Genomic DNA, 13031 nt, shown 5'->3' with positions numbered 1-13031 from the left:
AAAGACTTTGTTTTGGCCAAAGTTACAGCACCGGATTGGACTCTGAGCTTTTGTTTTACTCAGGTAGTGACTTTGGCCCCTTTCCTTGGGACGTTTACAGGTGAGGTTAAGAGACAGCTCAAATTTACAGAGAGGAGTACACATCTGACAACTATGAGGCAGTAACCATTATTTTGAATGGATTTCATCACACTGATTTGCAAAATACATGTACAAAATGATTATATTCTCAGGAAATGTAGATGCCACTGCCTTGCCTCTCTTTCGTGTCTTGCTGATTAATCTAACCAAAGATAAAGAGGCACTGGTGAGTTTCTCAGAAGATGTAGCTCTATAATAACACATAAACCTTTATAATATCATGTACCTTGGCAGGAAGTGCCATCATTTGGCTTAAACTGCAATTTTCCTGTGGATGGTTGATAACCTTCCTTACAGGAGCAGTTAAACCCTCCATCCACGTTTTCACATTTTGCATGATCTCCACAGGCAACAGCTCCTTCATTGCTGCACTCATCTAAATCTGCAAATATCATGAGAAATTGAATTTTTTATTAAGTATTTACAGACTAACACCTTTCTGCTTTGTTGATAATGGCCCTGCACACTGCAAGCAGTTCCATAGTAAAATTCCATGGAATAACAAAAAGCAAAACCTAAAAAGGCAAAGTTAATGGCAAAGCACCTGCCAATTATAATACTTGGGGATTAGAAGGATAAATCTTAATTGATCATACTTTTATACCACCACTTTTATTACTACATAATACTGCATTGTTCATGTTTTAAAACCATGAGTGTAAATATTAATTCTATCATAACAAAATGCTTGGCATGATGCAAATCATCTGAAACCTATTTTCCAGAGATTAGACTAAATAGATTTTCTCAGCCTTATGATTCAGTTAGACAAGAGAAAGAAAACTGCAGCTGTTTCTTTTAAGTCACGGCTTTAAAAAGATGCTGCAAAAGATCACTCTATCCATCTCGTTATAAGATTTAAGCTCTGTGCCCTTTAAGGTGCTTGGCATGCCTTTTTTAAAATCCAGATTTAAATTGCCTTTGCCTAAAATGGCTTTTGTGCTTCTAAATAATTTGCCATTAGGCAGACAGGTTCAGTAACTGGGTGGGGCATGGTCTAATAGTAAAACTGTTGGATTCCGGTAAGGGAATCCATGAATCGATCAATTTAGTAGAGCTGGGTACTAACTCCCTGGCTGAAGTAGAGATTATTTTGCATTATTTGGTTGGCTGAGGATAAAGATCAAATAACTCAACAGAGAAAGTAAACTGGGAACCATACCAAATAATTCTGAAGAATGAAGTAATGGACTGTGAAGTGCTGCGCTGGAAAGGAGAAAAAAGTGAACAGCTTTGGGACAGGTATAGCTGATGAAAAGAGTTGAAAAATGAAGTATTGATACATGAGTAGAACTGAACTGAAGGAAAGTAAAGGTGGAGCAGGGAAGGGATGAACCAGAGAGGATGGCAAACCTAAGTTAAGAACTGGCACGACACTGAATTTGGGAAAGAAATTAAGATATTGGTGAAAGGAGAACTGATTAACTGGTTAGTGGAGGAGAACTACACCTGAGCTGATAGGAGACCTTTGCGCAGCCAGATGGGTGTTAAGAACAGGCGGACAGAAAGCAGCTGTAGGGGGCTGGAAATGACTATTGGTATATGGAAACTACTTTTGCACTTTTATTTTGATATGAGATTGTTAGTGAGTTTCAAAAAAAAGTGGAACAAAAATGAGCAATAATATACATGAAATAAGGTTGCTAAAAAAATGGAAATTGTGGAAAATTGGAAAAATGTACTGCATACTGTGGATACATCTGGGGAATACAGAAAGATGTCTGAAGGATACCTAGGAGCCATCTGCCTATTTGGACAGCATTTTTGGTAACTTCCTAGAACTTTCTTTACTAATGGCAAGAAAGCCTCCATAAATAATTAGCTGAATGTGTTTTTCTGTTGAGTTGGGTTTTTTTTTGTTGTTGTTTTTTTTTGTTGGCTTTTTTTCTTTAATACAGGGAAACTGTAAAATGCATTTAAACTTTTAATGGAGTATCCCAACAGTTTCTGCATTCACATGATCGTTGCTGTTCTGTGCATAATTCCCCAGCTTATAATCCTAGAGGTCTCCCTGGGTTTCAAGAAGATGGTTGAGGTCCCATCTCACCTTCTTCCCCCTATTTTCCTCGCTGAGCAGTGGATCTAATTTGCACCTGAAATGCTGTGTTTTAAGCCTGAGGTTCAGAAGCTGCCATTGAAAAGCCATTCAGAGTGGGCACAGTGCAGATGGGAAGGAGAGATGGGGCTGGATGTGCGTTGCCCACCCCCCACCCCCCCAGCACAACCACCTCTGCTCTTCAGGGAGAACCGCCAAGGAGGTTGTATGTTTGAATGGGCTGGTACAAACACTGAAGTTTGAAGTACAAGGTTAAATTATAATTATCTGCGTTAGCGCAATAGTTTGTTCCCATATTTAATGCCCCAAACTGCAAATGTTTCTCTTTAATGAACCGAGTTTTGCATTATCTGTATTTGTGTTCCTTCTGTGACCTCAGTATTCATAGTCATGGAGCTAACCATGTTATACTTCAATGAATCTGGCAAAAGTGAAGAAAAGGGGGGGAAAAAGCAAGATATAGTGCTACTCATAATTAAATGCTGTCATTTAAAGACATAAGGCTAAAGTTCTTACTCTTGCCATTTAAATAACCTCTCACATCAGGACATTATAAAGCTTATTTTGAAACAAGTGGGTGCCTGCCAGTGCCCTGTTGTGTGACTCTGTGGAAGACAGAAAAACTTTGAATGAACTGAAGTGGCAAGAGTGAAAACCGTGATAATAACAGTTTGCATATGAGGAACACCCATCAACCTTATACCAAAGATTTCTTTGGCCTTGTCAGCTACATGGAGAAGGACACGTACATCTTAACAAGGTACTCAACATATAATGCAGTGCTAACACACCAGCAAATGACAACAAGCTTTGCTAAAACTTAGAATGACTTACAAATAAGTATTTGAATACTTTCCAGACGACCATTGCTAAGTATCAGGTTTCCATGTGATTTACTGATGCAAATATTTCAAAATTATGATATTTTGCTTTTCATGAACCTTTAGTTAGGTATATCAATTACTTGTCATTATTGGGCAGTCACACAAATTATGCTTCCCTTTGTAATTATGTCAGATATTAAGTGTAATGGAGATTTTAATGAGAACTCAGGATTATCAAAAACAACAGCAGAAACTCCAGCACCAAGGCACATCTCTGGCAAAAGGATGGCTATTTAAAGTCTGATAGAGACACCCTGTCGAGTATATGCAAATAGACTTTCTGCAGTTGAGTTGTCCATATGGAATGAATCCATATCACACTTATCTAATTTACTGTTTCCTGGAGAAAAAAAATCTCCTGGATGACAAAATTAAAAGGCAATATGCCTGATCTTGCAAGCTACTAATCAGTTTCGTATCCCTTTTAAATCAATGAGATTGTCAGGGGTAGCCAACAATTTGTGACAGTTACAAGAATACTGCTTTTAAGTTTCTGCTTTGAAATACTGTGTGCAGTAGCTGTAGGTTTTTGTTTCTTTATATTTTGTAGTTATGCCTTTTTAACCAAATATGCAATTGTTGGACCACACAAGGACAACAGCTTGTCAGTGCTTTCAGCAATCCAATTTTACTTTAGCTTTGGGGCGAGGATCTCAAACCGTCCTCCTTGATCTACTATGGGAGCGGGACTGGGCTGCCAAGGCTTGCGAGAGCAATCTTCACAGACAACATTCCTGAGCAAAGGTTGAAGAACAGCAGCTTTTTAAACAGAAAAGCATTTGGCGCAGCTCTGCAAAAAGCCCTAGCTTTTTAGTAAATATTCAAAACAAATCCCGGAGCTGAACTTTGAAGCTTTTATAATAGCTCCGATCAGAAAAATATCACCAATACCACTTAGGCTAGTGTGAAAATAGATTTATAACCTTTTATTTTATTTCTGTGCTTTGTCACTCCTCATTTACTGCAGCAGGCAAGGAAATTCCAATTAAATTAAAAGTACTGAGAACAGTTATTATGTTCATTCTTGCCAATTACTGGATTGTACCTACATCGCTTTGATTCTTCACCAGTCAGTCAAGACAGCTTGATGTCTACATTATACCTTCTGCTTATTAGTAGCTTGCAAGTGATTGAAAAGTCCAGTTGCAAAGGACTAGATGTTCCCTCCCCGTGTCTCCATACTGCGGAAGGCAGCAGCATACACAAAGTAGAAATGAAAAAGCCTACGAATGCCACAGGTAAAAGAGAAGTCAGCAATGTGGCATAATGCTGTATCCCATCCACTGTACAGCTCCTCTGTCACAGAAAAAGGTGTGATGAAGAATGGGTGCCATCCCAGTGCTCACAGAAATACCTGAAGAAAACTAACAGCATGTTCCTGGAAAAGGCAGAGTGGCACGGATGTCACTTTCATTTTACACATGGCCATTTTCACATTTTTACTCTGTTGACTGGGATGAAAAAAAATAGGTTTATATTTCACCTTTTTATCTGCAGCCAAACATTCAATAAAATGTGAAGTCTAAGGAAAAAGCATGGCTTTTACACAGTAAATAGATTTTAATAACTCGTATTCAGGACAGCAGAAAAATATCATCTTCAGAAATATCACATCTCTGCATTCCTCTTTTTCTTCTCCATTTCCTTTCTCCTTCTCTTTCTCTCTCTCTCCCTTCCTATCCTCCAGTTCCTCCTCAAGCTGCATGTTTCATTGTCACCTCTTCACCAAATCTGCCTGATAACATGGGTGCAATAATGCTGACCTTCAACTTAAAACTCAACATTCTCGTTGGATTAAGGGTGAACTGACGGTTCCCGAAGCCATTGTCCGAAGTTTTGTTTTGATCCACTACTTTAAGAGTTATAATCACTTTGTATTCAGAAGTTTAGTGTAGTGTCCGAAGAGGGGAGGTACACGCATGCACATGCACGTGGACTTCACACACACATGCGGTGCTGTACCATGCTCGCACCATTGGGAACTCCAGACAGATTTGATGGCATAAACAAATAGGTTGCTTACTGCCATACTCTCCAAAATGCAATCATTATCATTATTATTAAAGTTACTGCCATATGAACTACACACCTACCTTAAAAAGAAAACTTAAGACTTTGCAGAATTTGAAAATATTTGGGGGCCCTATAAACTTGGGTAGGATGGATACTTGGTAGCTCTGTCCTCCGGTTTGCCCTGGGTAACTTGCACTGAATTAACGATAACTTTGGTGTTTGCTTCCGCTGTGTGTGGTATGCCCTGAATACAGTACTGTCAGCTGCTCGTGTGCAACTTGTATCTACTACTTGTAGCAGCAGATCCATTGGGTACAAAATATCCTATTATGGTTTCCCTAACAGATAAAGTAGAAAATTAATTGTGGATCAAAAGGTTGTCTTTAGGACTCTCTGCTTGGTAAAGTAATTGGTACACTTGTTTAATGAGAAAAGGTGCCCACAGGTAAATTTTTATTTCAGTGTGAGTTTTGGAAGCTCTCAGCTCCTCCCATATGGATTTGAAAAATGAAGGAAAGTGGTAAACTAACCCCCAATAGAGGATAAAAAAAGATCAGTTTGCCCAGTAAAGAAAAGAGGGCAAAAGGAAAAAAGAAAAAGAAAAGGAAATTAGCAAGCTAAGTGATACAAGAACAGTCAGAGAAATAACTTTGAAGACAAAACTTCTGAAGCTGAGGAAATGTCATAATGTAAAAATCAAAGCCTGGACCAGAAACCGTGAGAATATTTACAGCTCAATGTGCTAACAGTCTCAATCCCAGCTAATTTAAGAACGATTCATAGCAGCTGGATAAAGCAGAGCTCTTTTAGATGGATGTGAGCAATGGGCAAGAAATGTTGATTAGATCACTTTCTGGCTTAATATGCAGCCATTCTGTTGATATTAAGAGCAGTAAGAGGAGAGGTTGTCAGCACTCGCAAGCTCACAGGAGACATATCTGGAATGAGACACAGTCAGCATAAAGGTGTAAAGGGCAATAGATTTATTTCTCATTTTCCCATTCCCTGAGGACCGTTGCAACATACAGAGAAAATTACCAGGAGTTTGAAAAAAGAGGAACAGTTACAGTTCTTCCATTCAAGCGAAATCCTAAAGGATTGCATAGCTGTTCAGAAATAACATTTTTCCCTGTAACTTTTCCTCCACTCTAATCTTAAACATGTTCCATCCAGCTGCTACAGGAACAGAGGCTGATGGATGGCACAGGAGGTAGGATAACTACTGGTCTTCCTCATTGCTTTTGATCAGACTTGAAAAATTACCCAAAATATCCCAACTAAAGCCCCCAAACAAAAGGTATTTGGAGCATAGTAGGTCAAATGTATAGGGGATTTTGTTGTGCCAGAACGATGTGAATGCAGAATACTTTGTCAATCTCCTTTGTTTTAAGAATATGACCGCCTTGCTCACAGATCAGTGAAGCAATGTCATGAATAGGTGGATTGGGGATTTCTGCGTTATCTTAACTATATATTCATTGTCTAAAACTGTGACACATGGAATAAAAATATTGCAAGCAGAGTCAAGATTGAAGTGCTACCGAAAGCAATGGCAGCAGCTGTGTTATCAGTGAGAAGTGTGGGCCTGAACTGGAGTATTAAGTCTGTACCAGTCCAAATTGTGGGAATTTTATATCCGTACTCCAGACTTTAAATCTGTAAGCTTTTGGCTAGGCTTTCTGTAATTAACAGAAGCAATAAGAGAAGAGTGACAATGTAAAGCTAGTTGGCAGACATTAATAACTTACCCACGCAGGAGGTTCCATCATTAGGTACAAAAGTTTGTTGACCATTGCTGGATTTGAAGCCAGGCATACACATGCAGAAATAACTTCCCACCGTGTTTGTGCAATTGGCATGCTCTCCACAAGGCTGAGTAGCATTTTCACATTCATTATCGTCTGTCAAAACATAAATTACAGAGAAATATATTTGCATTTGCCGATTGAAGAAAACAGTAAAGTAAAAGCTTAGTTTGGCCTCTGCTATTTTATTTATATGTTTTGAATGCTGAGCTGGCACTCTTGGTGTTTGTCTATATAGTTTTCCCATTGCCAAGGATGTAATCAGGTGTTCAGCATCACTCTCCTGCCCTCATCCTGTGTGAGTCAACAAATGAGAAAACCAGCAGGATACTGAAGTGAATAGTTTAATTGGATATTCACTTGGAATAAAGGATTGAGACAAGTGCATGTTCTGCTATGGTAGTATTTGATAACATTTTTGCTACCCTCCAAAAAAAAAAAAAAAATGCAGGCTGAGAGTCACCCTGAGGATGCATCTGGGAATTTTAGAATCAGAAAACAGCTCAAAAAGGATGTGAAGAAGTCAGCCACTTCATTTCCTAACACTAAAGCAGGATCAATATAGCTCAACTGACAGGTTTTTTTTCCTGTCCTGCTTTTGAAGACCTTCTGCGGTATTTCTTAGCAGTCCCAGACAACAAACTTATGGTTTGTTCTACTGACTGACTGAGTCTCCAAGTATATTGTTTTTTCTTAGTTATCCCAAAGATCTTACCAAACAGATGAGCAAGACACATGGCTTGTTCTTTACCTCTTAGCAATTGCTGTGCAAGTTACCATTTTTGTACCTGCAAATTCACATGATCAGTTTTACAGAGCTAATCCCATGCCTCCAATGATACATGAAAAAGGAACTATTCGTAGAGTTTTAAAACTACTTCACCTCTGCAGAGCCTCTGTGTGTGCTGTCGTTGTGAGCATGGGGATCCGGCTAGCTTGATCAAAGGTCAAATGAAATCATAAACTCATGCTTTGAACTGTACAGATGATCATCTGCAATGACTCAATAAAACTGTTTGCAGAATCTTCCGAGGTCCCTGTTGTCTATTAAATAATTTTCAGACCAAAACTTTCAAAAACTTCCTTATCCAGACATTCTGATTATCAAACTGAGAATGACACTCACAATACTGATAATTCCGACTTTGAAAATAGTCCATTTCTCCCAAAGCACCCCAAAAGTCTGAAATAAACAAATCAGTGAAACTCTCCCAAAGAAGACGACACTCTGAGTGGCGTTCTCTATTTTCTACATCGTGAGAAAGGAAAAGAATTAACAGCTTCCAGAGTCTACTGGGATTTTGTTCCTGTTCTCAGGCAAAAGGTACTCATAACATGATGAATGACAGGAAAGAATTCTAACTGGGAGAGAAATAACAATTTATTGCAGAAGATGAATGATTAAGGTGTGAGACAGGGAGAAGAAATATGATTTCAGAAAAGACGCACAAGGATGAGTTTTAGAAAGGTGCTTCTGCTTCCTGAATGGTCAGTGTTCTCATAAGGTGTTTACAGAGATAGGTTACGGATAAGTAAAGTGTCATGTAAGCTAGGGCAGTGGCAAGATTAAAGTACACCAAGAGCCGTACTGTTGTAGGAATCCATTTCTGCAATATAACTTAGTCACAACCCCCAGCGCAACACTGGATCAGGACATTTTTCAGATTTGAAGTCTGACGTGATTTTGAATCTTAGTTGACTCAGAGATGCAAATACCAAATCAGAACTGCAGCTTTGCTCAGGGGAATTGAGGTCAACAGTAGCAAATGGATTACACTCATTATAACTAAAATTGAATGTAATTTAATGAGGTATCTAAGTACAAAAGCACTTTTCCAACACACATCAACAATATTTATTCTACAGCTTTGGTATTCATGAGAATACAGCAGAGAAGGTGTACGGTTTGGATCTGAAAGAATGCTAAAGTAAGACCAAATTAATTTAAGTGGCATTTTGATGGGAAGGAAAAAATGTGGTGTTGATCCAAGTTCAAAAGCAAGGCATGAGAATATGAAAAATCCTGTTTGGCATGCGGCATTGCAGAGACCAGGCCCCAGACACTTTACAAATCTTGGTAACAAGGTCCACTTTTTCAAATATCATTTGCGTGTGTCTGTCTGGCAATTTAGCAATCCCAGTTTGCTCTGGGACCGTGGCATCTCATGACACACACACACAAAAAAAAACCCCAACCCCCAAAAAGTGGACTACCCTATTAAATGCCAACTAAGCTTGGTCTTGGGAAGGTATTATAGATCCTAGAAAACAAATATGTGCTGACTTCGGAAAGCTCATGGATAATAGACATGGAAGGTGAGCAGCAGAAGGACACTGATGACTGCAGGACTTCATTCAAAGTAGAGCAGTAACAGAGCTAAGGAGAGCAAAGCTACAGGCTACATGCAAGAACATTTCTTTTAGATTTGCTTTCTAGGATTTCAACTATAGTCTTTCAAATCCAGAAATATTACCTTTTTCAGGTGATCCAAAGGGTTTATAAGCAATATTAAAATGACTTATGCAGTGGTCATCAAAAATTCTTTACAATTACGCCTAATTAACTTTACTGGATTATTGGTGTTTTTTCTCAGTACTTAGTATGTCTCCAAGAGTTTTAATGGGGGCTATGTTGCCTTAACAGCCTTGCCTATCGAGGGTGCCTTTTGGATAATTTCAGAAACGTTTAGAACATTAAAGAAGAATAGCAGTAACTTACACTGCAAACACAGGAATGAATATTTTGAAGAGTTAAATTCATAGGGAGCTTTCTTTTCACTGTTCCCTTGGTCTAATGTAATATTGAGCAGACCATGCTGGGGGATAATTTACTGGACCACATCCTGCTTCCATTGAAATTAATGGAATAAAAGTCACTGACGTAAGCAGGCCCAGGGTGGTGCTCGCTGTGGAAAACTATTAGGTTAATGGGAAAGGCAAGTGAGGAAGACGTTTTCTAGAAAAAAAAGAAGAGTTTCATATACAGTCTATGTAGATGTGTTTAATCTGCCTAATTTCAAACAAAATATTTACAAGATCAACAATGATGGCAAAAATAACTTTGAGTTCTTTGTATAAACATCTTGATTTTTTTCTTAAAACAGCAGTTCAGTATAAAGCCCAGGGACTTAAAGTAATTTTCCAAATTTTATGTGATTTATAATATTACTACATTTGTGATTTTAAGGACATCAGGACAAAACAACAGTATTTATAGATAGAAAAATATTTTGAGGTTTTGGGGGGTTTCTTTAAGAAAATTTTCTGTCTATACAGAGAGGAGACTTTAAATGACAGCAAGCATATAAACCACCTGCTTTGTTGCTACCTAATTTAATTACGGCATGTGCATTCACTGCTGGCACAGATCTCCATTGAACATGCAGGCAGTATTTCAGGAATGCGCATTCCTTTAAAGATTTTTTTTTCTTTTTTTCCCAGTAACCTATGAAAAAATTGGAGACTTTCAGAGACAAGATTGGCCAAATGACAAGGTTAATTATTGTGAATAAGTAGTAATGCTGTATTCAAGTCAGTTTGATACACAAGATATTTCCTCAGTAGCTGAACTGCCTTGGGAAACAACGGTGGAGGCAGGGAGGCAGGGTGTTAGGGTGTTGGTGGGCTTTTTTTTGGGAGGGGGGAGTGGTGTTTATTTGGGATTTTTACATGGCAGTTCCATGATATTTGGACTGCTTTATAATCTTATCATTTAAAAACACAGTATAAGGAAGGTTATAGTTTCCTAGGAAATTTGTGTTAGATAACCCAAAGACGGGTGGGTACAGTAATGTGTATATATGTGTACCTGAATATTGGGAGGATGCTTACATGACACAGGTGCAAAATAAAACCAATTCGCCATTTTACCTTAAAAACGCAGCTCCTATGTATTTTACTGTACATCAATGTAATTATGGTTAGACGGAATCAGCTACTAGCTGCGTGTAATTGTATCTCTACTAGTCTCTTGAAAATGTATAAGAATCTTCAGAAGAAAAAAAATCTGAAAAGCTGATATACCTGTTTAAACTCAATTTTGAACTGAGGATGGTAATTCTGTGTTGAAACTGCTTGTGTTCATTAATAAGAGAATACCATTGCTTTAGGATTGAATAGCCTCACTAACAAGTTTGGGCATTGATGGAAATCTTCCGCTGTCAGAGGGCTATTGCATCCAGTGTTTGAACAATATCTCTTTTACATCAGGTAATATTGTTCATTAATTAAATGTATAGGAATTTTGTTTAGCATTGATAAAATACATTTTTATAAAGAGCATTCATTTCATTTAGAAAACTTCAAACAGGAATACAAAATTGAACAATAATTTGGGGGTTTTAGGGCCATGATGCAGTTGGAACCTGGAGGAATCTGATAAGATTTTAGAAAAAAAGGATAGAGGAAATTTCTTCTATTATATTCCATATCCTTTCTAAAGTGCAAGTTTTACCGTGTCATATATCCTGTTTTAATACTGGGTGGTTATCAAGTTATAACCTGTGATAGGAAAACACTAGGGCAACTGCAGCTGCAAAATGACATAATTTGTTATTATTGTGACAAGCATGAGAAAACAACGCTTTGAATTATAAATTTTAGATATAAGATTTTTGTAATGCTTTTTATATATTTTACAAGAAAAATCCACTGTCGTAAGACTTTCCCTCATGACATTTATCAGAACAGCTTTGAGGTATTTCTGTTGCACTGGGCATATCTCTGTGATAGACTTTTTGATGATATGGTGACATACAATATGAAGAATTAGTTTTGAGGTGAAACATGTCATATTGATTCACAATCACACAGAAGCTTCTTTTCTTCTTTTTGTAAATTTTGAAGTAAACTGCTTCTCCCTTCACTTTGAGTAACAAACAAGCAAGGTTAAAATCACCCAAGTTAAACAGAATGTTTTGTGCATTTGCAGTCCTCACCAATCCATGCAAAATGGGAGTGTTGTAGAAGTAAACCTTTGTATTATATAGTATATTCTGGGCTCTCTGGCACTGAATTACATTTATATCAGTCAGGCTGATGGTCTTTATTAATTGGTAAGTAAACTGACTGGAAAACTAACCATGTTGAACTTTCAGTTTGGTCACTGGTGATGGCCACCTGTGGCGAGCTGGCCCATGGCTGCAGGAGTTTTCCGCCTGGAAACCCACCACATGGAAAGCCTGCCCTGGAGCTGCATGGCCCTTGACTTCCATGCTCCTGGCTCTTCTGCTAAAAAGCTGGAATTCCCAAAGTCTTGGATCAAAATCTGCCAGTTAGACCTACACCTCCCAAGGCTTTCTGCTGGAGCCTTGCTACAGGCAGAGCACTCAAGGCTCTTGCTCCTCTGTTTCTTTGGCAGGGGCTGCAGTCCTGGCTCCCACACCGGGTAATCCATGCTGGGGCCAGGGTGCTTTGTGGGCTCTGACCTGGACAGCGAGCCAGGCTGGCCAGAGAGCCAAGGGGCTTCTCAGAGCAGCAGCAACCTGGCTGTTGGAGGTGAACTCTTTTGACACCTTGACATTCCAGAGAAGGATTTTAATAAATTAAGAACTCCTGACCAGAGCTTGAGTTGATAACTGTTCCCAAAAGCCATGCCTGAAGAGGCATAGGCATGATGGTGGGATTTTCATAAGTGTAACAAATACTTGATGTTACTAAGGTCCATGACCAGCTCATACTGAGGCCATCACTGGATACTACAATACATTCACATTGTAGTCCGTGCTCTCCACAGATGACACAAAAAGCAGCAATTAAAACATTCACAATTAATTTTACCCCAATCCAGGCCCTTTGAAGCCAAGGTCAGAGGCCTCTGGGGCATAGCTGTCTATCAAAACCAGCAGTGCAGGGCTGGGGACCAGGACTGGACACAGTAGTCTGAGGAGTGGACAGCACTGGCTGGGAAGGCAACGCAGCCGGAGCGGCTGGGGAATACGTTGATTCATTGCATCCGGCTGTTCTTTTTCGACAGCCGCCTCTGCTGCCAAAGCTGCTACAGAGCCCCCGGGGGAAACTAAAACTACCCTTCCCGAGTGTAACCCTCGTGGGAGAACACTACTTGAAGTGCCTCACTTAACCCCTCAAAAGCAAGGAAATGAAAGGCTTCCTGTAAAACAAATTCCAGCGCTA

At 39.0% G+C, this 13031-nt stretch overlaps 1 protein-coding gene across 3 annotated transcripts in view; it reads right to left on the bottom strand.

Annotated features, from left to right (window-relative positions):
• The window catches only part of ADGRL4 (adhesion G protein-coupled receptor L4), a 76896-nt gene that overhangs the window by 30007 nt on the left and 33858 nt on the right, over positions 1–13031 (bottom strand). For 2 of the 3 annotated variants that reach the window (XM_027788243.2, XM_005238448.4), the window contains 2 exons: positions 6843–6995; positions 368–523 (listed from right to left, as the gene is read on the bottom strand). In XM_027788243.2, coding sequence (XP_027644044.1) covers positions 368–523; positions 6843–6995 — 309 coding nt within the window. The remainder of the gene's footprint in view (positions 1–367; positions 524–6842; positions 6996–13031) is intronic. The other variant, XM_027788244.2, reaches the window with a different exon arrangement.

The sequence above is a fragment of the Falco peregrinus genome, chromosome 10, assembly GCF_023634155.1.
Source record: "Falco peregrinus isolate bFalPer1 chromosome 10, bFalPer1.pri, whole genome shotgun sequence".
Lineage (NCBI taxonomy): Eukaryota > Metazoa > Chordata > Aves > Falconiformes > Falconidae > Falco > Falco peregrinus.
This window is presented reverse-complemented; position numbering and strand designations above follow the sequence as displayed.